At 39.1% G+C, this 27,335-nt stretch overlaps 1 protein-coding gene across 1 annotated transcript in view; it reads left to right on the plus strand.

The window, feature by feature from the left end:
* MTHFD1L (methylenetetrahydrofolate dehydrogenase (NADP+ dependent) 1 like) overlaps window positions 1–27,335 on the plus strand; it is a 155,985-nt gene that overhangs the window by 63,395 nt on the left and 65,255 nt on the right. The window contains exons 20-21 of the mRNA XM_042795947.1: window positions 3,067–3,178; window positions 25,854–25,993. Of these exons, the coding sequence (XP_042651881.1) occupies window positions 3,067–3,178; window positions 25,854–25,993 (252 nt within the window). The remainder of the gene's footprint in view (window positions 1–3,066; window positions 3,179–25,853; window positions 25,994–27,335) is intronic.

Here is a 27,335-nt window from a genome sequence, read left to right on the forward strand (position 1 = left end):
TTGCAGGCTGGCTCCTCTGGGATGGTCTCCTCATGTTACATTTAAAGTGCCACTCACAGTAAAGATGAGGAGAGGATGGTAATAAGTATTATAAACATCCTTCTAGAGGCCAGATAACTTCAGATATTTATTGACATTCAGAGTTTATTTTCTTCTACTAAAACTTGGATAATAAAATTCCCTGTACTGAAAACAGTCGGTAGAATGCATCCCTGTGCCACTGTTTGTTTCTCCATATAGTTTATTAGGAGTGTAACAAAAATAAGCAGCAGTCTGCCGAGTGGGATGGATGGCAGACACAGAGTTACTGAAGCTGGCCCAAGAAGACATTGTTGTCCCTGTTCCAGGGTGTGCCTGAGGCTCCTGAGATCCTGCTGGAGTTCACTCTCTTCAGTACCTAGACAGTATTTTCCTTCCAGAATTGTCCTTATAAAAAGACCATTCAAATAACTCCTCCTTTTCTTCTGGTGGATTTCAGAGCTCCAGGGGAGCATCTGTCTATGCTAGTGGTCTAGTAGTGTGTTTGGATTCCAGGTTAGTGGCAGGGGGCCTCTTGGATACTGATATTCTGGATGTTGGGCCCCACAATCCTATTTCCTTCCCATCTGTGTTGTGTGGATGAACTCTTGGAAGCACAGCTGCACACGGAATGTTGTGGGAGACCCTTCTGGCTCCCTCTCTGCATAACTGCCACAGTATGGGCAGGGCAGGGCTGCCTTCATCGTTCCTGTTTGTGCTTCTGTGCATTGCAGCTGCCCATCTGTGTGCTGAGCTCTAACAAGAGCAGCCCTGTAGTTGCTTGCCACAAGAAATTAAGGGCTTGGAAGAATAGAAGTAAACGTAGTGAGTAATAAAACACAAATTGGAATAAATCCCATGGATTTCAATCTGGTAGCTGAAAACTACAGTCTTACCTATTTGAATGCCAGAATGGTAAATACTGGGTTAAAGCAAAAGTAAAACTTAGGGAAGTAAAACTCAAGCTTAGGTTGGTGGAAGTGATTTGCATTTTATTTTGTATAAGTTATAAGCTCTTTGGGATGGGGGTAATCTTATATTTTGCACAACACCTCCCATTAGACTGATGCCTAAATACTAAAAGAAGCTTTGAATGTGTACATAGTTCAAGGTCATTTTTTCACATAAATATGTAAAACCCCAATTGATATTGCAGTATGTGGTCATTAGCAGATAGAAGACAAGAAGAAAAAATAAATCCTAAGTAAACACTATGAAGTCAGTGTGTTATGAGGATAATAATCTACATCACTGCTTTTGTTACAGGGCAAGATTTCTGGTTTATTTACTTTTTCTGCTCCTGTTCCACTGTTTCTTCTTTAACATGTATGAGACAGAGTTGTGTTAATTGTCAATTTTTTTTGGATAATATCCCCACCAATATGTATACTTTTTCTTCTTTTTCCTCTCCTGATTTAAAGACAACAACAAAAAAACCAACAAAAAACCCCACAAAAAAAAAAAAAAAAACAGAACAAAACAACAACAAAAAAAAACCACAAACCAAACACATCCCCCCCCCCAAAAAAAAAAAAACCAAACCCCCTGTTTTGTTAGAACAAACCTGAAGTTTGATGTGCAAATGGATAAAAAGTTACTCGTCTTTGCTCTGAACAAAGCAATTAATTATGTATAATTACTTCTAGAGGAAGCAATAAGAACAGATCCTTGTTGTTGATATATTCTATATGAATTTTATTCAGCGTTACTGAAACACGAAAATCTGTTTTATATAGTAGGAAGTATTTCATTACTATAATCCAATTGTTCTGGTGTTTTATGGAAAACATGAAAATTTTTGTCTATGTAGGTTGTTTTCTTAAGACATTGGGGGGGAACATGACACACACAACCAGTTTTTGTTATATGGTTAATAGTTTCCAAGTTGTGGTTCGTGGGACTGTTGGATGTGGCCTGCAGCTCATCTGCAACATGCTGTCCTCCTTAATTGGTATTTCTGGTCAAAAATTGAGGAAGGTTGCTCAGTAGCTTGCCTGAAATTTTGAGGGTTGGCAGTAGCTCCTAATACAGAATATGTGAAAAACAGTGATGGAGACAATCTGAAGTTGTCTTTTTACCTTTTCTTTAACCAGATGAGGATTTTTAAAAGCATTAACAACGGTGATTTGTTTGCTTAAGTATTTTATAGAAAGACAGCTGAAGTGACATTCTTCCACCTGATTGTGTATTCTGACTTGAAGAAAATACAGAAAATAATATATCTCGCCTAATCCTAATCCCTTTCTGTAGATGCAAATTTTCTAATTTCTCCTTTCCTTGTGATGCCTGCCAAGAAAGTAACAGGAAACTAAGACTTGCTTTCTATCTGACAAATTCCCCTATGCCATTACTTTGTTAATTCCTTGCCTACCCCTTTGCTGTTTTAGATGACTCCCTGCTACAGAGTCTACTTTTCTTGTGTATTTATACATGGTCTAGTGTAAGGGAGTTCAGCTCTGCACTCGGGGCTCCCAGGCACTCGGCCAGCAGCGGTGAATACTTTTTCCATTGTATATCAGCAGCCCCATTGCACCCAGCCATGCCCCTTCCCTTCTCCCTCTCCAGCTCCTTAAACACAGACTCTAGTCCCTCATTGCTTCTGCTGGCTACTTCATTTGCCCAGGAATGGCAGTTACAGGCAGTGAGGAAAACAGGAGCAGTAAGGGATGGAGTAGGGCAGAAGCTGGGCTCTATTTGTGTACCTTCTGCAGCGATACACTTAGTGGTGATTGTATTACATATGCTTTAGGGCAATGGAAATACGAAACATTAGTACAAGATTGGGCAAGAAGTTGTCTGAGTTACCTGCAGGTTGCACTGCTGTCTGTTACCTTGTTATGAATGAAGCAGGTTCTGATACCTAGGCCTGTTGGTGAGTGGGGTCTCAAGCACCTAGGATGTACCTAACCCCCCTGAATTATCTAACATTGCTTACTTATTATACATGCTTTTGATTTATATACAATCTTGATTGGTCTGCAAGAGTATTGAGCTTGTGTTCTTCTCTATCCATTAAAATAATGATGTATTTTTTTTTTTATCATTCAGGGAACACCAGTATTTGTTCATGCCGGACCTTTTGCTAATATTGCACATGGAAATTCTTCTGTTTTGGCAGATAAAATTGCCCTTAAATTAGTTGGAGAGAAAGGATTTGTAGGTAAGTAACTATTTTGTTTATTATACTATGGCTTGTTGGTAAGTTAGCAAACAGCGATGTAAGTGAATGGATAAAAATAGCAATGAAAGGTAAGAATGCTACTTAATTTAATGCTAATATTCTTAATAATCTTGAACTGAATGTGTAAAAAACCCAAAGCACTTCTCTCACCCTCCCTGCCCTTTGTCTCAAGTGTTCTTGTGACCATGTCTGAGATTCCACAAGATGACTGAATCAGTTAAATAACTGGATTGCATTGAAAGAAGTGTCCTGCAGTTCCCGGTATTAGTATTCATGTGACCTCTCTTGATAAACGGACAGAAACCATTCCCTTTTCCTGCTGAATTATTTCTCTGCCAATTCAGCAAACTCAGCCAAATCAGGGGTCAGATGTCCCTGAGCCAGTGCAGAGGAATAGCAGAGGAAAGGTGGTAAAAGAAAGAGTAAGTATGCCTTATTTTGGTGGCAGTGAGCCATTAGGTTGGTCCAGCTGCATTGTAAAACCTCACCATGAGGCCCTCATGTTCGCATGAAAGCGTGTAGGCGGGCAGACTCTTTTTATATTAAGAATTCAGCCTACACAAGCAACAATAGACACGTAGAGCTTACTGTTACAGTTGCAGGCAAAATAAACTTGTGGCTGAACAGTGAACTAGTTTTTGTAAAAATTGTTGTGTGTGTTTAGAATTAAGAAAAAGATAGGGGCATTGCTACTTTGCAGTAGTAATGCCTTTGCACTGCTGCAGCCATTCTTTTCTGTGTCCTGAACACCCAGGTTGGCTTACGTTAATCCTAAAGCTGAGCTTTGAGTGCTTGTGGAACAGTGCTCCTGAAGAGGTGCAGTAATGTGAAACATGACATTTCTTATGCTAGCACCCTTAAACTAGCAGGGAAGTGTGTATGTATATGCTTATGTCATACCTACATATTGATGTAAATTACATAGAGAACCAAATTACTTGAAAGTATTGTTTCTAGTTAAATTCATTGATAATAGAAGAAAGGATGGGGGAGCTGTTTTCATTGTTATAGAATGTATATACGTCTTGTTATGATATGAATCAACCTATATATTTACAGATAGAGAATAGAAAGGGTTTTTTTATACAAAGTTGTTGACTAGTAAACAGGAAGATAGAGAGATATCTTCTTACAGAAATCTTAAAAAGTAACAAAAGTTAGTACCAATAGAAAATAAAGGATTGAAACCTGTTGTAGATCATACTGACTTGGAAAACAAAACCCTAAAGAAATATGTCACTTTGGTATTCTCTAAATAACAACAAAAGGGCTGAACGCGTAGAAGTACTATTTGTGTTTTCCATTATCTTGAGAGCTTTCTTCTTTTTAAAGAATAATTATTTATTTTCTATTTTCTCATTTTTACTTGTTCTTCATTACAGAAGTAAGTTTCTGATCTCACTAAGCATTATGTGCCTAGAAGAAATGTTCTCCATCCTTTTTTTAAATGGAGCGGCAAAATGCACAAAATGATTTTTAGATCCTTGTTAGGGTGTTATTAACAACATTAGCTCCTAGAGTCAGTTTTGCTAACCTCTGCCCTTCTGGTTCAATATAATTTGCAAAGGTTGTTGGATGTTTGTATGTAATATTTTGTTAGCAAGAGCATTCTTGGGAGAAGTTTGATTCAGTATTCTACTCTCACTTCTTATGTTTAGGTAGGAGTAGCTAGGGAAATGGTGACCTGTATAAGAAAATAAAGCCTTACAATTAAGGTGGTGAAACAAGAGGTTTTCAAGGTAGTCTGGGTGTGTGTTGTGTATTTGTGTTTCCTTTTTAAAGTGCATGATCATATCAAGGAAGAGGGTTGTTCTCTCCGGTGTTACTGTTGTACAGCTAAAGGGTCTGTTAATTTCCCTCTAACAGTCAAATACTCATTCAAAGTAAGAGCATTTTGCATCCTGAATATATTTATTTAACGGTAACAGAATTGGTATTTCATTAAACCGTGTTTGTTATATGGCTTTATGGAATGAAGAGCAAAAGCATTTAGGGTAGCTAACATTTTTCATAGTCTATGTGAAGTGACTGTTTCTGCGGTGAGCAATCTTTTCAAGTGTGAAGTCTGTTTTGTATCATCCGAATGGAAGTATGTTGGTGGCAGTCTTGACTCTTGATCCAGGTTTTGGAGCCCGAAAAGTATCGCCCTGGAGTTGGATTCTCCTCCATTCACTGCCTCCCTCAGGCACTAAGAGCATATCCTTGCATTTTGTGCTTTTTTTTTGGCCTTATCCACCTGTTTGTCTTTAACGCTCGTTTTTGCTTTGTTCGTCTTTGGCCCCAGTTTCTCTGTTGGGAGACAAAGTCGTGTAGCTGCAATAGAGGAAAACCTTTGTGTGTTGCCAGATAAAGCCTCTTGTTCAGATTTTATTCTACAGAACACAAATCCCTGTGAAACTGGCTTCAGAATGAGACTGCCTTTGCTCTGCTGAGCAAAGAACTTTAGTGTCACTTTTAGATCTTTATTAGATTATTAAAATCAATAGTTTCTAGAGTGGCCTACTTAAACATTGCAGGTAGCCACAGTGTAAATGGGTTTAATTACTGTCAGCTTTATGGTTTAAAAAAAAGGCATTTTTTCTGATAACAAATTAGAGCACATGAGCAGAGACTACATGTAGCACTTGCTGGTTTATTAAATACTATCCTACACTATACAACTGAAGTTTAAAATGGCAGTTACCAAGTGTGCACCAGTCCACATTCAGGTCATGTCCATACAGGCAGAGAGCCAAGTGCCTTGTGAAGCTGCACAGCAAAGAAGTTAGCAAGAAACTCCACTGCATTCTGCTCGGTGTGGTGTGTGCCTGAACCCCGTACGGCTGTTGAAACTCAGTGCGGAAAGCTGATCCTGTAGTTAATGCGGACAGTAGGAGTGCAGGACAGCTATGCTGCAGCTTTGTAACTAGCTGAGCAAGCTTAGTTACTCTTAGTTGCTCTTGCTAAAAGTAAAAATTTTCACTGCTCCATGGTTCTCTTTTGCCACTGTTCTTGTGCAGTTCATCCTTTCCTCGCATTGGATCGGGCACTCATTAAATTATTGTACAAGCAATTGGAGTTTGTGTTTTGCCATGTAGGTTAGTTGCATAAGCTCATGGAAGAGTCCAAGAGGCGCTGGAAATAGCGTAAGGTAAGTGGCAGAACTGCATGGCTGGGAGAGGGACTACGAGTTATGAGATTGGCTCCCAGCCTTGTGCAGCTGCTTCCAAAGCAGGAACGTAAGAAATCTGTGACAGGGTCCACAATTAAATTAATTTCCCATATGGTAGAATAAATACTTTAATGTACGCATGCTAACTCACTGGGATATGTGATGATGAGATCTATGTAATGTATTATTTTATTCCTTATTTAAGCCATAGTTATTTTAGAACAGAATCTCCTGCTAAGTGTGTAGACAGTACTAAAGAGACTAGCACAGCCTGAACTTTCACCACAGTTTCACAAATACAGATATTTTTTTTTATTTTCTGTCCTGGCTTAAGGAGCCTCCTTCCTCCAGCTGCTTGTTTCCAGTCCTGCGCAATCCCTCACTTGCCAGCACACCTGTTTATAGAGCCACGTGATTAAACTGGAGAGTTGCTCTTGATTGAAAACAACTACAACAAAAAAATCCCCTTCCTTCCCCTCAGAGGCAGTATCTGGGCAAACAGTTATACGTGCGACAGGGAGGAATATGAGGTATTGCCACATAATACGCTGGTTTTGCTTAAATGAATATTTATAATATAGCCTCATTTGGAGCTTTGAAGTGACAGAAAAGCTACTGCGGATGCACTGTCTAATCAGACTGAGCCTTCATTACTAGAGCAGCTAAGCCTGTCTCCTGTCTCAGCCTGTGTTCCACTGTTTTTGCATGAAATCCCCACAAAAACCTATTGCACTTTTTGTTGGCTTAGTTTTTTGCTGACTTAACACAGAAGCAGTTCAGCTCAGAGTCACAAAAACACTGGAGCTGGTGCAGGGGAGGATGAGTTGGGACAGCCAGCAGCAAAAAACCTATCGATTATGTAGATCCCACTGCTTGTATGACCATGTGCCACAGCCAAGGAAAAAAAAACAATCCTCCCAAAATGTTGGTTTTGAGCTTATTTTTAAACCTTATTTTCTCTGGTCTGCATTGCCTGTTTCTCTGCTTGCTCTGCAGCTGGAATTGCAATGTGCTGTGCCTTTTGAGTAGTGTGGGTTAACAACAATGTAGACGGTCTGGTGATCTTGTTTTTTTGTTTTGTTTTTTTTTTTTTTTTTGTTGTTGTTTGTTTTTTGTTTTTTTAAACCAGGTTTAACCATTGAGTCCTGTTGTGAGCTCTTACTAACTGAAGGCATTCCCTGCTTCAGTTTCAGGTATCCAAGTGAATCCCAGGCCCTCGTTAAGTTCGAGATAGCATAAGCCTTTTAGCTTGTCCATTCCCTCTTCCCTGAGCTTTGTTGCTTTATCCTGACAACTCAGCTCTAATTTTGAGCTCTCTTGGTAGGAGTTTTGCCACTGAACTTTCAGGGCAGTGTCTCAGCTACCGCTCGGTGGCTTGCACTTGTTTGTCCTCTCAGCCTTTTATTGCTTCCAGCCCGTTTCCTGGCAAATTCTGCCGCCATCCTTGCGGTGGGCCGGCATGGCCCGCTGGGGCTGGCAGCGTGGGCTGGCAGCGTGGGCTGGCAGCGTGGGCAGGCAGCCCCGGCACCGGCGAGCGGCTGGCGTGCGGCACGGCAGCCGGCCCACACGGGGCAGCTGTGCCAAAGCTTACACGGTTTAAGGAGGTGAGTGTTCTTCATAATATTTTGCCACATGAGATGCTGCAGTGTAGGAAAGAAATTTCACAAAACAGTTTTGGGTGTTCTTACACACATGCACACATTTCTCAAGGATTTGGGAAATAGTGTATGGGTTCAAGCACACTGTAAACGCTACCAGTTAAAAGTCCTAGTCCATAAGAACTGTGTGTATGCAGAACAAAAAATAAAGTCCTTGTCCTAGAAAGACTTGCTAGTTACTCAGAGGGCAAGAGGTGACAAGTGCCTACTGACAGGCAGCTGGCAAAGCACAGGAAAACATGCTTTTATCACAGTAATATTGCTGTCCTGCTCACCCAGCAGTTTTCTTTTTTGTGATAGTTTCCAAGGGGGAAAAAAAATTCTTGGTGTGTTTTGCAAGTAGACAAATGATGAAAGGTTCTCTAGGTTTCTGAAGGCGCAACTCACATCAAGGAGAGCTGAGGGAAGAGTGCTGAGGAGCATCAGTGAGGTGGAATTTAGTCTGGTTGATGATGTCTTAAATGTCTTGCTAGGGACAAAGGTTTGTTTGGAGAGAGGTGCCTCAAATTGCACCCAGAAATGGATGGGACTAGACTACAGAAGTCATACTAACTTGTCACCCTTCAGACACGCAATGAGGGCAGAGTGTTTTGCAATCTTTGTTTACTCCTGTGGGCACGTATGCAGGTGGCCTTGCTAAGAAGTGAAAGGAAATACCAATAAAACTAAACAAGGACAGGGAAATTTTGGTAACTTTATCAACACAGAGTGCAGCTAGTCACTCCTGGTGATGAGTTTGGTGTTTGGCTCAAGAAGAGGTAATCATTTAAATGTCATTAGGGCTTCTAACATCATATCTCTCTGACACTCATTCTTCCTCCTGTGTTGGCTTAAAGCAACAAAATACCTTGTAAAACTCCAAGTTCCTTCTCTGCATCAGAGAAGGATTGTTTCTTAATACTCTGTTAAGGTGAATAGAAAGTATTAACTGTTAGGTTTTTTAGTTAGTGAATGCAGGCTGCCCAAGAGGTGTTTTGAAGGTTTAAAGGATGAAAGAGGAAGAAAAATTAGCTTTTCTGAGTCATAGTTATCATTATGTCAGAAATTATTGCAATAAACAACTCAGCAGTTTGCCCCATCCATCTTTTTAATTCCTTGAAGGTGTTTCAGCTGAGGAAAGGGGTGTTTGTAAATCAGAAGAAAAGTGAAGCATGAATATGTTTTTGGAATCCCAAAGCAAAGTCCTTCTAAAGTTTGTTTTTCAGGCTTGCATTGTATGTTTGGCAGTTCCTTTCTTTCCTACTCCTAGGAACCACGTCCCATTCAAAGCTGAGAGCACGCTGTGCTAGGCAAGGTTGAGTATGACTTTGTCTTTCCTGGTGTCATATCAGGTGACAAGAGGAGGCTTATTGCAGGCTGTTGGTACCTCTCTTAAGAAAGGTTCACTTTCTGTTTGTTGATCCATTTGGTGGAACTGCAAAGACTTTGTCACACATTTTTAATGGTATAAACTCAAGTACAAGCAGTACATTTTTATAAGCTAACTAATTGATTTTTATTGTGTGGGTACTCTTGTTGAAATAAACTAATGATGCTAGATGTTCTAACTGCTTAGTACATACAAAGTGGTATTTGAAAGGGTATCCATTTTATATACTCTCAGAGCAGACATTGTATAACGTGTTTATAAACCACCTTATGAAAACTGTATGTGTTTAGTACACGAAGTGACTTCAGGAGATTTTTTTCATGTCATAAGACACTTCAAACTATATTCTTAGTAGTAGTCTTTTTCCAAGAAAGGAAACAAAGCCCAAATACTTTGGCTAAACATCTTTTGGCAGAAGTAGTACATGTGAAATTATTACATTTAAATGTTGAGTTCAAGGATTTCTTTTTAAATTTTTTTTTGTTGTTTCTTGAAACCACTAGAAAGGGCTTCCATGCGGTGACTCTCCAGAGTGCTTTAATTTTTAAGATTCTGTTCAGCATCTTTCTATCTTGTATTATTTCATCTCTGACTGCTTCACTTCATATTTCCACAAGAAACAAACTGTAATGCGATTATGTTCCAATATTTTGCTTTTTGAACCAATGTGTTTTTTCTTGCTTAAGTATCGAAGCAAGGCTATGGTTTCATGGTACAAGGTGGTTGACAGGATTATCAGCGTAGGTGTTACTGGCCTACTCTGAAATGTGTGTGCTACAAACTAGATAAGGGATGTTCAAAACTTTACAGTGTTTTCTTGGATCCCATTCATAGTGCAGCTGCTGAAGCAGTTGTGCTTAGTGCAGCTGTGATAGTGGGGTGTTGGGAAGGAAGGTGATACTGTGTTAGTATTGCTGAAAGGCTCTTAAAATCGTGGTCTAATCAAGGCATATTGGTACCACAAACTGAAAAATAAGGTACCTTTACTCTTAGAAGGCTTGTGAATGGTGATGCCATTCACATCCCAAGTGCCCTTTTTATTTCTTTCTTCATATTTGCTGAGGTATTTCTTTCACCTGTTGTAAAGTGGAAACAAAAAGATCTTCTCCTGTTCCCTGTTGCTTTTAAAATCTTAGCATGTTTTCTTACCAGTAAGCTGGAAAGTCTTCAGAGACAAGATGTTGCACAACACATTTTCCTTCACTGACAGGAAGTCAAAGTTCCTGAAAGCTGAGCTTGCTTACTGCCTTGTCACAAATAGTCTAGGTGCAAATCATGCATCCCTTGCATATGGATTGCTCCCACCAAAAGTCAGATGACAATGATTTAAATGACTTTCTATTGCAGAAAATGCTTAAAACAGTCTTGAAATAATTTACGAATTATTATGCCAAACGGGAATCAAAACTTTTCTTATGCTTGTGTGTTCAGAGTCCTTGCAAAAGTTCTGAGTGACTCCACATTTTCACTGCAGATCTCTTGAAACATTTCCTTCTGATAGTTCTGATCTTTAGGATACATTGCAAAATAAAGCTTTTTGGAAGGAAGGTTGGGTAAAAGAGAGCTGTCCTTAATGTTTTTGTGTGTCAGGAAGCATTCTAGCATTGACCTTGGTATCATACCTCACTGTATTTCAAAGCTGAATTAATTTGGGAGCTTGTAAGTTATACAAAGCTAAACTCAAAACTGAAAGCTTATATTGATCATGAAATATTGAATTATGTCTAACTAATATTACACTTGTCTTTAAAAAAGTGATGTTTTGCCCTATAAGGAGAAGTGATGCTATTTTGAGGATAAAAGCTCCCAAATTATAGACTGTCTTGTAGTGAGATTTTACCTTCTTCCCTTTAAAGAAAAAATAAATCTATGAAGTGTTAAAAATTCACTTGGCATTCCCTTGCTACAAAACATATTTTTAAATGTATGTTCCCAAATCTGTTGTTGATATTCAGAATTATGAGAGGCACTTTACAGGAATAAAAGAATATGTAATTATAAATCATCAACCATTTAGCTGAGTTCTCTGCTTTATCTGATAAGCATATCAGATGATCTCCTTCATAAAATGACTGAGCTCCAGTTTGAAACTAGCTAGGATTTTTAACTCTTACAGCTACTACTGGTAAGTTAGCTGGGTTTCCATGGCCAATTTGGACTCATTTGCTCTTGTTCTGTAATACTGTGTTACAACTTAGTCTTCTCAGTTGATAATTTTTATACTGTCTGTCTAACTAAACAAGTACAGCTTTTCTCATCTTTTATAATTAGTGCTAGGTTTGCCATTCCTATAACACAGCCAATCTGCTTTTTCAGTTTTTGGGCCTGTTACAGTATTCACTTTCTTCAACATAGGTGCACTCACAGAGCTCTGCAAAGGCAGTCTTACCTTGCTGATGTTTATCCTGAGATCAATCACCTTTTTTTTTCTCATTTTCCATACATCACTCATTCTGTGATTGATTTAATACAGCTAGGTTCCCAGACTTTTTTCTGATGTTTCCAAGTATGAAGTTCCCAAATTGTAGGTCAGATTTTTGTCATTAATCTCCAATGGCAATGGCTATTTACTAACAACTTTATTTGTTTTAGTTTATCTCTTCCTAAACCCCATGGCATCTGTGTGGTATCCTAGTTCCTCTCCACATTGGTGTTGCTTTCAAACTTTGTCATTGCCAATAAACTCCATCAGTGTTACTCAGTCTTTCTGCTGACGTTGTTTAGCAAATACTATCTGAGAGCCCTCAGGCTGGTCCTGTCTCCCATCCCACAGTTCTCCTAGCATGACTGCCTATTCTCTCTCAATCATGCAATTGTATTTTTTTTCCTAGCCTTGCTAACACACTCCTATGTATTGATGTAGCAAGTTTTTTTCCTGAAGGCCACATGGATGAGATGTTGTTACATTGCCATTGATGGAGAAAGATTTGTATCTGGCATAGACTGCCTCTGGTAGACAAAGGTTGTCTTTCTTTCTTATCTCAATTTTTTTTTTTTAATATTATTTTCTTTAAAATCTGTTTGAAAACCATTAAGCCTGTAGTCACTCAGATTCCCTCCCCACTCCTCTTACATTACTTAATACAGGTTTTGATACTTTTCAGGTATAAGGAACCAAGAGAAAATGCTGGTACAAGCTTTATAGGTTCTTTTTTTTTTTTACTTCCAGAATTTTCGAACTCCTGATTCCCTCTTTGTTAAGAGTAATGCAGTCAGCCCTTACATATTTTGCTTTTTTTAAATTTCATCTTTACTATGTTATGCTGACTTCACTTTATTAGACTCTACCTTTTAATTTGTGTGGCTGAAAACCCTCACAATTTGTTTTAATTTCCTTTGCATGCTCTGATGCTCATTCTCTAGTGTAGCAACTGTCTGTCTTTTTTTGAGCTTGTGTAATTAATATTTACGTATCTTCTGCTCAGAAAGTCTACCCTACAGGATAACAAAGCTATGTATTTGGCTGCCTTTCCTCCTAGTGACCAGGAGTTACCACGGTTCTCAAGCCAGATGTCAGTGAGAGACCAGACATTTTAATTAGTACATTTAGAGAAGTTTGGTGAAGTGATTTCAGCGTGAAGAAGGCAATTTAAAACATAACGATGACATGATGGAAAATAATTAAGAGATCATGTGGCTTTACATCATTGTTTTCAAGGTTTTTTTGAAACTTTGCTGGTAGATGGATGCTACTCTGTGCCTCACTGGCAAAGGAATTGCATGGTTTTCTCACAGACTGAGCGCTGTGAAGTGACACGTCAGCTGTGTGCTTAGTAAAGTGTCACACCATAACTGAGCTGGCTGGGTCAGAAGCAAGCAGAGAACTGGACGTGCATAGCTTAATTGAAAAAGCCATGCTTTCCTCTCTTTGTATGAGTTTTCAGAGTAGAAGGGAGATGTAGTGAGATAGTGTTTGGATAGGGATTGCACGCCTGAGGGATTTGCCATGATGACTATGGGGTGTCAGGAGGGGCGGCATGAACGTTCCTGCTGACTGGCTGGTAACTAGAGCTGGCTGTCTCCTGAAGAGATGGTGTCTTAGGAGATCTCCTCTTTCTCTTATTTCTTGCCCGGTAAAAGATGAGAAGACGGAGCTGCTGAGTCCACCGCTCGTCACCAGCAGCACACGTTCTCTGATTGAGAACTCCAGGTCTGTCTCGTGTCTGAGGCACTGTAGTGCATGTCAGGAGGCATACATCTTGTTACCACCTCCATCCTCTACTAGCTTTGTGTCCTTAAGCAAGTAATTTCTGCCTTCGTGCCTGTATATGTAATCCCATCCTTCCTGATTTGTTTTTTCAGTTTATAAGCTTTCCTGGGGGCAAGAACTGTCTCACCATAGCAAATGGGGAGAAGCCAAACACTAGAGTAATAGGAACTTTAAGGTAACAGGGGTTTTGTAGAGCTATGGCAGCTGCCAGTACTTAAACATGCATCAGGAATTCACTGACAAGCAGACATGGTATTTTAATGCCCTGTATGCTGACCTCTTCTGCAACATGTTAGAGCTTAACACAACTCTTTCCTCTGTCATTGACATTCATAAATTAAAAGTATGGAGTGTACAACTGTTAAAGACTATCCATTATTCTCTGTCACAGGACAGTTATCCAGAGGTAAAAATAGATAGGAAGGATCTATCATTCATTCAGAAAGTAGAGGCACTGCCCAGTTCCTAATAAATAAAATATCATTCTACTGAGTAGAAACTGATGACATTGCAACTTCTGTGCTATTTATTTTCCCTTCCCTCCCTGAGTTAGCAACCTTAACTAGTTTTAAAACTCCCAACTCATAAGGAGCAAATAAGCAGTTCCTTTTGTTCTTTTGTTGCCTACTGGTTGTATTGCTTTTATTGATAAGAAGAAAAGAACCAGAGGTTAAAAAATGCAAGCAGTAAAACATCATATATGCTAGGAAGTTCTCTTAATTCATCACTTGGCAAAGGAAATAAAAGCAGGCTCCCTAGGTAACAGCGTCACTTTTGCTTAGGGTTATTTGGCAGAAAATCCATCATCCTCTCTCCATTTGTGAGTATTTCATATTGACTTACACCCTTTAGCAAGGGTCAGCAGGGCAGAGTAGGGATAAAGAGTTCAAGTCTCACTTCAAAGGCTGAATTTTAATTTTAGTGGATGGTTTATTTTTAATATAATTTGAAAATGAAAGCTCGTCATTAGATTTTTGTTGTTTGTTTTACTGGCTTTTTGATACTGAAATCTAATGTTATTTTTATGGACTATTTGCATAAGAATTATGTTTGTTCAGATATTTCCATCATGTTGGATAAACAGTTTTTTGCTTTTTATTTTCTGAGTCATTGTTCTGAATCTACAGGCAGAAGTGCTTTGTTTTCTGAAAGCTTCTGTAATTAAAATTGTTAATAATATACAAATATGGAGGGGGCAATGTTTGTTTATTTACTTTGTGAACTGTTCAGTTAAATCTTTAAGGCTGTAGAGAAGTCAATAAATATGTGAATTGTGCTAAGGACATAAATAGATGTATTTCCATTTTTGATTATGGTAATTATAGTTGGCAGACTCATAATATAACCTAGTGCAAGTTTATATTTATCAGAGTTGACTTTCTGTTTTCCACGGGTATAAACATATGCACACTGAGAGCTCAGTTAATAGGCATTTCAGGGAGAATTGTTCAAAGCTACATTTTATTCTTTGCGATCAGAACTCCAAAATTTTTTCTTCTTGTCCTGTGCTACCCTTTCTACCAGCCTAACTGAAATAATGCCGTGTTTTGGGGAAATATAGTTACGGTATGTCTTTAGGTGTTCTTGGAAGAAAAATACATATGCAAAGGGTTCCTAAGATTTTTATTTGCAGGTATTTGGTTTGCCTCTATGATAAAACAACATAAAAGAAAAATACTGTGATTTCTCTGAAAGTATGCTGACTTCAAATCATAGGTTTTTTTAAATTTTCAAACAAGAAACCATAAGTGTCATTGTATGCTGGGAATTTCTAAATGATTTTAACAGAAAATAGTTATTTCTCTTTAAAAACAGAAATTAAGTTTGCTTACACATCTGATCTTATGTCCTGGTGCAATTAGCTTTAAAGAAAAATATTGAGAAAACATGACTAGGAATATAAATCTGTTTCTAAACCATTTCTAAACATGTTAATTAGATTGCAAATAATGCTAGGTTATGTATGGTCAGTATGATTCGTTAATGGGAAGAGTGTTGCTTTGGCAAATAGCCAAAGTGCTTTTGAAGGTCAGATGTTGACAGTATTTGAAAGTGTTTGGAGACTGCTCTCTGATTCTATAAAATAATGCATTAAAAGGAAAGATTAATATCCTAAATGGTATATCAGGGTTAGTTTGCTGCTCTGACCTGGTAATTTTATTTTTGTGGGTTTATATAACTGCTATGCAATTAATTTTACTTGATTGAGAAAACAGATTAGATTCAAATACAGTAAGAGAAAATGTGGATTACAACCATTTTTAAATCTTGGGTGGCCTATCTGTCTTTTATATGGTGGGTGTTTTCATTGGCCCCTTTATCCTTGATTTGCTATGCTGACAGCTTTATTGAAGCTGACAGTCTCAAACTCTTCAACTTTGCTTCCTGCAGTAATAAGACACATGCTTGTAAATGTGTCTTCAACTTAGCCCTGACTGCAAGCTCTGACTGGGAGTGAAGCTTCAGGGACAGAGCAGATGCTTTACATGCACGAGGACACTGCATCTCTCTGCTGCCTCCATCTACTGCATCTCAGACAGAGCTCCCAAGAGGCTGAGTAACAGCTTCATAAATCCAGGGTTGCAGGTTCAGCTTTTCCTGCAGCCAATTAGACTGAATTCAGTGTACAGTCTGGGGTCCTTCACCGCACCAGGAGCGAGAAAGCACAAAAATGCAGGGGAGGGCCAAGGACAACAAGAGTAGCTGAGATGACAGGATGATGGGTAATTATGAAGAGAAACTGAAAAAAGAAAATAATAATTTATAATCTGTAGTGAAGGGGAATCTGCTAATAATGTACAAATATTTCAAAAATGGTAATGGGTAGTTTGCGATGGCAATTCTGTTGCCTTGATTACATGAACTGTGGTTAAGTGTAAAAATTAACAACAAGCATTAAAGAATGCCTTAACCATGAGCAGTTGAAAGGATTTGTCTTGTAAACTAGCAAAATTATGGTTTGGTTTGATTTTGGTTTTGGTTGTGTTCTTAATTGGGAAATCCATGTGGAAATATCCTTCTCCATGTGGGATTTGTTCACGTGTGACCTTAGTACCTTCACTCTCCTCAGTTTGTAATTCTTTTTACAAGATAGATTACACATATGCACACACATATGGTTCAACAGACACAGTTATCTTCCACAGCAGTTTTAACCAGCTGAGTCCTTTTTCCTCATCCAAAAATTACAGGGAAAGCAGTAAATACATATTAATAAGTTTTTCACAAGCCATCAATCTTAAACTTTTGAGTAGAGGTTCAAATACTGGGTTTGTACAGTTTATTTTAAAAATATAGGTGATTACAACCGGGCTAATACCTACCTGCACAAGGTGTTGGAGGGCTTATATCTGAAAAGCTTCCACAGTTTCCAGAGTTGTTCCTGCTGCATTTCTCCATGCATGTGGCTATTTCTCAAAGTCTGTGCAGCACAGTAGGCTTTACATGCCTGCTTCTTTTACCCTCGTCTGCTCTTCTGTGGCTTATGCTGCATGTTCTCACCAATGGGCATTTTCTTCCATCTCCTAAAATACTACTAACAGTATCTGGTGCTTTCTCTTTCTATGAAGTCTTTCCATGTATTGATATCTTAAATTCTGTATGTGTGTGATAGGTATATTGCACTCTTTGTAGATTTTCCACCAGCACAGAGCTCTCCAACTAAGCTCTTGGGATGGTCTTGTAATATACAGCCTTTGCACCAAATATCTCACTGGGCCATTTTTTCATCAACAGAAACTGCTAATGCAGTGCAGTACTCTTCTTCCTGGGGATACACAACAGGAGATGCCTTTTTCCATGAATTTCTAAAACATGCCCCAGTAGTTTTGTCAAGAGTAGTGTTGTTGGTGTCCCCTCCCAGGCCAAACACAAAGGGAAGGCATTCTGTCTCCTAACAAAGACTGAGTGGAATGGAATAAAACCAGAACCTGTTCTTCCTCCTAGGAGGAGGATTCACTACATGTACGCTGAAAAGACGCCATGGGCAAAATCATTATCATAATAAGTAAGCACTCGGGATTTTAGAAGGGCAGAGTGGGGAGTACTTCTCAAAATGTGTGCCTCGGTAAAGAGTCTGGGGGAGTTTTAACAAGGCAGCAGCCCAAGGCGAATAGTTTCATGCGATATGGGGTAGGCTTACACTGCAGTGATTGATGACTCCATGCCTGGCATGCCTCGGGTGATTGCACCAAGTGACAGGAGCATTGATCATCCTGATTCAGTGGCGGCTCTTTGTTATGTGGCATCCTCCTCAGCTGACACTACTCTCCTGCCACCCACAAACAGGCACTTTTGTGATAAGAGCAAGAAGGAGCCGTGTGGGGCTGGCAAGGTGATCTCCTGGCCTTGGCACCTCTCATAGCTGTGCCCATCTGAAGGCTTGCCAGGAGCACATGAAGACCCACAGCCCAGCAGGTGGTGGTAGTTGGTTAAATGGATTTTGTCTCTCGGAGTTTTGATAGGCTCTGGGGGTACCTTATATGGCTGCAAAAAATTATGTATTCAGCATTCCCTACCATGTATCATCACTTGTTGCCTGATTGTATTTCTGCTGCTCTTTAGAAAGCATGTCGTCTTCCAGGACCTGTGCTGAAGTGGTGTTCTGCTTCTTTGCATGCCCTTTCCTTTTTCATAAAGTGCTATATTTGTGCTAAGGTAGGTGTTACTTCATGGCCATTTGATGAAATGAGTAGAACTTTTCCACAGAAGAGATCTTCAGACTCTCTGCCTGCCTCTTGAAGTTGGTGTTTCTCAGATGCTTGTAACATGACTTCTCAAAGCGTATTCAAAGTCCATATTCTATGGCTCTTCCAAGGGGAGTAGGAGGAGCCAAAGCCTGAGAGCTCAACAGAGAGCAGCTTCAGTTTAATGGAAGGTGTATTTGTGGCAGCAGCTTCAGTTTAATGGAAGTTGTATTTGTGGCAGCAGCTTCAGTCAAATGGATCTTTTAAAAGTGAAAGTAAATGAAAGTCTGGTAATGAGATACATGGAGAGAAACATGGTTTAGATGTGATGAAATTTATTTTAAGCACTTAGGGTATTACTGTGGGTACCATAAGTTAATATACTTCTTGCAGTTGAAGAATTATAGAACTGCCTTAAATGAAGATCCATCAGTGCTGCTAATTATTCCTTCCATGCAACTCCAAATAAAAAAGCAGTGAGGTTTTAATTTTGTAATTACCAGACGGCTAATAATTCTTTGCCAAAGGCCATGATCATCTCTTAAGTATGAGAAAACGTAATTGCCTTATTCCTGTGCCATTAATTGTGCTCCATTTTAAAAACGTGGTCATCTGTCTTATGAGCAAATGATACTATGTTACCTCAAAGGAAACGTGCTATGAATGGTAAAAAGATGCAACCTAAAATTCACAGTTCTTTTGTTGGAATTTTTCTAGTTACTATTGTAACAGAAGGAGGTTAGAAAAGGGTGAACTGTGTTGTGTATGTTTGGTTAGTGTATTCAGCTATGCATTACAATTCATGTCAGGGGTGAACACTTACCCTATGAGTTATGGGCCTTTACATGACTATGGGACACAGGAGTTAAGAGAAAGTGGGTGTAAAACCCAGCAGGCTTAGCAGAGAGATTCAGAGAAACACGTAGACTGTGAAGCCACATACAGCTCACTTTATTTCTATTAGAATTAATTGTTTGTGGTTTGTAAGATGTCTTTAGGTTTTTAATCTCTAGTAATAAATCTAAATAATGAGCTCATTACTATTCAGCTGTGAGAAGATGTCAAATTTTACATTCGAAATATCAGAGTATTGTTTGACAAGGTGGCTAGGGATGAATTAACAGTTTGCCACTGTTGAAATTAGTCTCCCTTCCTTCCCCTGCTTCTGCTTCTCTGCTTTTGCTGCTTGTTTGAACATGTGAAGCCACTTGTCTGGTCTCACTTCAGCTGATTCAAATCTAACCCAGTAGAAAAAAGTTTGGTTTGTTTTTTTTTTTTTTTTCTGTGTTTTTCTGTTCATTTATTTTCTGGTTAGCAAATTACAACAGTTTACCTTCCAATTAGATGAATGCCAAAGCCTGGGGGAAGTCTGGGTAGCAGGGAAGGAGGGAGCAAGGGAGAAAGCTGGAAGACTTAAGAGGGGACAGGAATTGCCCTTTCAGCAAGGCACCGTGCTCATTTGGTTCAGCCATGGTGTAAAACCATGCCCTGAATTGGTGCTTTGTAGGCAGGAATTGTATCCTTAATTGTGAGAGAATAGATATTTAAGAGTTATCTTCGGCTGTCTGGCTTGTAGTAAATAAAGCGAACTTTCTGCTAGTTTTTTGTCTATGGTCTGGGAGTAATCTATATGAGTCATTGTGCCTATTCATTTGTTTAATGTATGGGATGTTCTTGGAAAGTTAACAGCAACTGGTATTTAAAGTGAGTAACTGCAAGAGGTTATGCTGTAACCTTTAGTTTCTCATTTAAAGCTGCTCTGCATTTCAATGGTAAAATTCATCTCTTATGGAAAAATAAATGTTTCTGAGCAAAAGGTTGAAATAGCTTGTTATGGAGTCCCAAGGGAATCAGCACTTAAACGAAGTATATTCCTGGGAGCCGAGCTCCCTGTGCAGAGCTTGCTGCCAGGAGGCGGTGACAGTCGGCTGAGGCCTGAGACTTTCGGCCACTGGACACCGTGTCTCCTTTGGAGGAAAGCAGCATGAATTGAACTGCTGCTGCCATAGGGTATGCCATAGGGTACATCTTGAATGTAAATCTTTGTTTTCAGCTGACGTATTTTGTTTGTATGGAGAAGCTGAAAATTTCCAGGAGACTTTTTTTTTTCCCTCCAAATAAATTTATATTAGGAGAGGTCTCAAGTGCTAGAGCTTGAGTATTGCAGCTTGGAGGGTACACTGGTGGAACCAGAAACCAGGCATTTATAAGGGGGTGCTCAATGCAGGTGGGATGCTCACTGTCTATGTTTGGAGAGACTTCCATGCAGACTCTCGAGTGAATGGTAAACTAGTATTGAACGTAACTTCATATGATCTGTTTTCTGAGAATAAAATTGATTTTGGTCAGTACTTCTTGTGGAAGAAAACCCATTAATAGCTGTTAAAAGTGTGATCCTTTTGGCTTAAGAATCCAGGACTGCCATATCTGCTGGTTCAGTCAAAATCGTGGCCTGGGGATCAGCAGTCAGAAACCTCCAGTGCCCATACCTCTGCAGACCACACACTACCCTGGCATCTTTCTTTAGCAAAGGGTAAAAAGTCCCTATTACTTCCAATGAGCTTATGTTCTGTTAAACTAAGTGGCAAATATTTTTCCCATTACCTTTTCTCTTAGGGCTCATAACAACAACATAAAGTTGATAGCCAATGTAAACTGTTTTCTTCATGGCATGAAAAATGTTCAGCCTTTAATATATGCATGTGTAGTTTTCTGCTGGGCTTTGTGTTCAGCAGTGGTAGCAGTGAGTGCCTGTGTTGCATGCCATCTGAGAATGCATTAGAAGAAAAATGATCAGGAAAATTCCTTATGTTAGGTGAGAAGGGGGGGGGAAGAAAAAAGAAAGAGAAAAAAGAAGTATCAGTTACATTCCAAAGTCCGTTATAATAATGGAAGTTCACATCACATAATTGCTAGAGTCAGAATGGACAAACATCTGGTTTATTCATCCCTAGCTATACTAACAAAAATATGATATCCTGTTAGAGAAGTCACTGATCATCCTAGTTTATCTTGGCGGTTGTGCACCTTGGTATTTTTCACTTGAACAAGAATGTATCAGTACTTTACAGCTAGCATGCCTCCAGCTTCAGGTTCACAGTTCATGTGCTTCTGTGACTTTGAACTCTTCTTTTCCTGAGTTTACCAGCAGACAGCTGCACCAGAACAGATATGTTTACATGTGGAGAGTAAATGGCAGCTTGCAGCTCAGAGTTTCCATTTCCTTTTACATTGTTCAAGAATCCAGGCTCACAATTCATGTCCTAAAGCTTCACCTCATGTGTATGCATCTGACTTGGCCCTTTATAGTAGAAATGTTTTATTTTGACATTGATCTGTTGATAGAAGGGGCTGAGTAGGGAAAAGCTACTTTCACTAGAAATTACCCTCAGTTTACATGAAGTTCAATTGTGGGTGAAATATCTTTTAAAAAAAATTATAAACATCACTTTCTGTAAGGTTTTTAAGCAGTATGTAAATGTGAGGCTAATGTGGAACCACTTTATGCAGCCATAGCATGACAGATGTATTTTTAGATGGAGAAAAATTACATTTTGTATTAAGCATGGTGATGAAATCTGATTAGCTGCTTAAACCATGACACTTTCTATTTAAGGTATTGTCATGTGTAGGTGATAAAATATTCCCAGATGTGTTGGCAAGGCAGTAATTCCATGAAGACGTTCTGGTAATTATAAACAAGAAACAAAACCATCAGAATAATTTGTTTATTTGCCTGTACCTTGAAGTGGGTTTAGAGACTTCAGTGAAGAGTATCGATTGTTCTGACCTTATACTGCCTGACAGACTTTGCATCATTGCTATTGCCTAATTTCACATTTATGAGCTTTTTCTTCCCCTTTTGAATCTAATTTGGATATTTTGAGTTCTTGCTCTGCATGAAAGTTATGGCTAGTTGGTGATTTTGGTAGCTGAACTGAGTGAAGTAGATGTTATATAAATGACCTGTAGAAAGACCTACAGTAATCGTGTGTTGTGTTTTGCCTACTGTTGTTTTGAACCAAGATTCCCCATTTACCTGATGTGTGTTAGAATGAGCCTAGATTTTGGTCACCCTCACATGGATCTTATATGATAAGAAATTATTTGAACTTATTGGAGCATTTTGATGAAGTTTACTTCACCTATATATATGTATATTAATTTCTAGATTTGACCCTTGGCCCACTATTAAAAGTAATGTAATAGTAATGCACTGCTGATATATGAAATTTTAATTATTAATCTTCATTTTAATGTTCCTTATGATACTTGTACTATAAAATTGAAGCATAAAATCAAACAACAGAGTATTTGTAGAATTAGGTTTTGTATCACTCAGTGAAAGAGACCAGAGAGCTGTACTCACTGAAAATTACACCCAGAAAATACTCTTTTAGTATTTGTCCAGGTCATTGTCCAGTCTTGTCAATGCACAAAGGGTATGCAGAATGCAAAGCAAGGCCTGGGGCTGTAAAATCCCTTATCTGGGTCAGCATATGTTGCCATGGGGTTGTGTTCTCAGGCTGGAAGTGCAAACACCTATGTGTTTTCTATGAGCTTGCTGGAGACAAATCATTTACCTCTTTACTTTCATTAGAACTGCTGTGTTTGTGGCCAGGAAATCAAAGCAAGCAGTTAAAGTCAGGTTGTCATCTGTTACAAACCCCCTACCTGCCTGCAGGGCAGCAGCCCAGATAGCAGTGATTCACGGGGCAGGGGACAGCATGGTGAAGAGGCTTTTGGGGAGGGGGCCTGACGCTGGGTAGACTCTGTGTAGGCACATGGTAGTGGTTGTGCCATAAACTTTTCTCCAGTTGAGGTATGGCAGACCACATCTGCTTAGGTAGATATTTGTTCCCAAAAATCTTCATCAGTTCACCTGTAATCTGCCTTCTTTGACAAACCATGTGTGAGAAATGATGGCCCAAATAAATGAACCCAAGTATTACTTTGAATTTCTGTTGTTACATTTAAAGCAATTAGCTGTTTTATCTCATAATCTCTAAACATGGACTAGCCTGAAACTTTCTGTTCATAGTCTGTATTTGTTTTTCATTGACACTTTCATTTGAAAGCAGGAAACAATCTGAAAGTAACTGTATTGAGCATTTCAACACAAAGATTTTAAAATGTAGTAGCTTGGCATATTACTCTCTTTTTGCTATTCCTTGGAGAAAATAAATTGAAGTTGCAACTTGCATCTAGCCAGCTTTTTTACTACATCCAGTTTCCTTCTGCACACTGGAGAAAACACCAATACTCCTCTCTCTTGCCTCTGCTTCAAGCAAAGAAATCCTATTCTCCATGTTGTAGCACTCGCTCTGGTGAACACTGGTGTTCTGTTAGCTTTTCAGATGTCGATATAGGATTTGGGTTGTTCAAGCAAATGTGCCTTTTGCCCTCCATATCAAAGGAAAGCATTACAAAGAATAGAGGAATATGCACAGCTACCCAGGTAAGTGCCCCTGCGCAGCTTTCCTGGGCGTTTGCCCTGGCTGCCTGGCCTGCCTTGAAGGGTGGCTAGCACCCCCCTGAGAACTGTGGAGCGCTGCATGAGCAGTTGCTGTGCCTACTGGAAGGCTGACATCTCTGCTTTTCGCTCACTGAAAGGTAGACTTGCAATCCCCCTTTCTCTAAGGAAAACTGACCCTTGAAAAGGCTTGGCATGAGAAGTATTAACTCCCTGGAAACTTTCTTTGGAAACGTTAGGAGAATGCTATGTCTATACACTGGCAATCTCTGTAAGAGGCAAATTATTTTCCCACCCTCTCAAGTACTTGGTAGTTTATCTGTTGTTTATGTTAAAGATTGATCGTGGTTATATATTCCTGACTCAGAGTTCTCATTAATCACACTGTGCCACATAAGAGACTGGAGAAGAAGAATGGGGGTTACTGGAAAGCAGACATGTGATCCATGGCTCTGCTTTTAATATGACTTATCCTGACATTAGCTTTGTTCCTGTGAATTATTGTATTTGTGTAAACCTCTTTTTTCCTTTTTTTTTTTTTTCCCTTTTTTTTTGTTGTTTTTGTTTTTGTTTCTATGTTTGGTATGTCTGTTTTTCTCAGGGCTATTCAGAAAAAGATAATATACTTATTACAATGATTATGGAGAATGTTAATCATGGTGCTTGCCATGTTGTTATTTCAAGAGGTCCCTGCTCCCCCCATGTGCCCACCCCCTTGTTTGCTAGCCCTTGCTTCCTCCCCCAGCCCCAGCAGCCATTTCCTCCCTCTGAGCAGAGCCACGCAGGCAATTGTTTCAGCCTGTGCAAAATGAAGAAGAGGTGGAAAAGGACTGGTGGGGTGAGGACAAATGCACAAAGGCTGGGACTTCCTAAAGCACATCAGCTGCCAACAGAAAGATGCTTTCTCCCACATCAGCAGAGCAGATCTGTACCTTCTCCTTGACCCTGATGAAGGTTTCCAGCCCTGAAATGTTCAGTCAGCTGTTTGTGGTCCCCTCCCCTCCTAAGCATGAGACTCAAAACTGCTGGAAAGAGGGAGAGAAAGAAAAGGGAATTTACTAGTTTTTCCAAGCTGATTGGGGTTATGAGGACACCTTACCAGCCCTGCTTGGAGTCAGGTCTAGAAGCCTCTGGAGCAAGCTGTTCTCCCACCCTGACTTGTCTGGCTGCAAGTCCCTTCACATCTTCCAGAGGCACACATTGGATGAAACTCTTCATTGTGTTCTGGTGGGAAATAGTTACATTGGCAAATTTTCAACCAACAGGAGATTTAATCCCTTGAATCTTTTAATTGCTGTGTTCTTCTGTTTGTCTAATAAAAAGAAATTATTTGGATTTTTAAAAAGGCAATTGAAGCAATTGCTATTTGACAAATCAGAGCAAATTATCTCTGAAGAGACTGATATAATTTAATACAGATTATCTTCTCCTTTATTTGTATCTCTCCTAAAAACACTTTCCCAGGTGTATCTTAAGTATGCACAGATTTTTTTCCTGAGATGTGTTACATTAATGTCTACTTCTTTGTTGCAAAATCCCCTTATAGAGTTCACTGTTTAATAGTATCTTCAACACTGATAATTACTGTAACTGCTGGTTTGTGTTTATAATTAAACATCCCCTCCACAAAAGCAAGAGATGACCAGAAGCTCTGCAAATCTAGAAGAATTTAGGTCCGTTAGTTATGATGAAGGCACATCTTTAGTGAAATCAAGGTAGAAGTAGTACTGTAGGGAAGTCTTATGTCTGTAAGAATTTGCAAACATTTTAAATAACTATAATTACATAGCAAAAGCTATTTTAGAGGACTAGATGTTTTTAAAAGACTTTGACTCAAGCTGTTTTGGATTGCTTGGGGTTTTTCCCCCATGTGACTACTTTTGATGACATATTGTACATATCAAGAATAAGATAATTTATTTCTGAGTTGGGAATAGTTTTCTAATCAGACTCAGTAATGTAAATAGACCTCTATTTGAAAGTTCATTTAAAACGGAGTACTGGTGTATATTTAAGTGCACTGTATGCTAAAGTAGAAATATCCCCTAGTGTTTAACCGAAAGCATGTTTTATGTGTGGTTTTGTTTTGTTTTTTTAATGTTTAACAGTAACTGAAGCTGGCTTTGGTGCTGACATTGGGATGGAGAAATTCTTCAACATCAAATGCAGAGCCTCTGGCTTGGTTCCCAGTGTGGTTGTACTTGTTGCTACAGTGAGGGCTTTGAAGATGCATGGAGGTGGGCCAAATGTAAGTTTTTGCACCTTTCTTGGAAAATAAAATTGTTGCTAATATTTGAAATAAGTAAAATATCTTGGTTTAAGAAATGTTGGGGGTAGCCTATGGGACAGTATTTAGATATTCCTCCTGAGTTACTTCATTATATAGATGTTACCTCCAAAGGTAATACAGGAGTGGAAAGGCGCAAATGAAAGAGCTCTGAAGAAGTACTAAGTCTTGCTGAGGCAGAGGGCAGTTTGTTTGCATTTTTTTAAAAAAGCTATAGTATATACATATATTCTTTTCCCTGCCTTTTGAAATAGTGTTTGTAAGTGCACTGAAGTAGTCACAAGCTGGGAAAGTTGGCAGTGAGGAGGAATGAGAAGAGTTCGGGTTGCAGTGAGTGGAAGTAGGGAACGTTATTAGTGAAGTTTTTGAGATTACTTTCACTGCAATAATGGGAACCCCTTCTGTCCTTTTAATCTGTTCAGGTTAACTCCCTCAGGGATGCTGACGTAACTGATAACATTTTGCAAGTGTTTTCCCAGTGTACCAAAAGTCACTGTATCACTTTTGCTATTTAAGCCATGAAGAGACTTGTACAGATTACTGACTAGAGAAGTATTCCTCAGTCATACAATCAGACCGGAGTCTGCTAGCCAAGCAGACAGACACTTAACTCCTGGAAACACTTTCATCTGCCCAGCAGCATTTGAGAGAGTGATGCTGCCAGGGAAACAGTCTCACTGGGTGAAAATACCAGGGCTGTTTCTACAGCCACAAAATTTTGGAATGTATGGTCTCCCTTATAGCTAATCATCTTTTAGAGTTAAGGCTGAGCTGTCATTTTTTGGTCTTTCAGGTTGACATATAACTTTCTATCAGTTTAGTCCACTTCTAATGCACGTTTTCTTTATTTTTAATGATATTTCTCTGACTCTCAAGGCAGGTATGTTGTCACATGTATTATCATTCAATCTAGCAAAAATAGGACTTAGAGACAGTCATGAAGACATATTTCTATCCAATCTATGTCTCTACAAGTATAAAGCTTTCATTTGTTTACATAATGCATCAGAGAGGCATGTAGGGTACCAGATAACATTTACTGGAAAGTTAACTATAAAATGGACCAAGACCAATGCTTGAGACAAAAGTGACTAAGTCCCGTTCCTGAGATCAATGTATGTGGTCCTTGGAGACTGAATTTAATACCCTGGTGATACTCTGTCTGCATATCTTTGTGCTTTCCAGCAAAGTAAATTATTTGCATGCAATTCCTTTCCATGAGTAGTAATTACAGGACACCCAAAGATGATGTTCCTCTTCTAGTCACCTGTGTTACTGTTATTCCTTCAGCCAGCTGTTGGGG

This window comes from Tyto alba, unplaced genomic scaffold, assembly GCF_018691265.1.
Source record: "Tyto alba isolate M040663 unplaced genomic scaffold, T.alba_DEE_v4.0 Super-Scaffold_22, whole genome shotgun sequence".
In the NCBI taxonomy this organism is placed as follows: domain Eukaryota; kingdom Metazoa; phylum Chordata; class Aves; order Strigiformes; family Tytonidae; genus Tyto; species Tyto alba.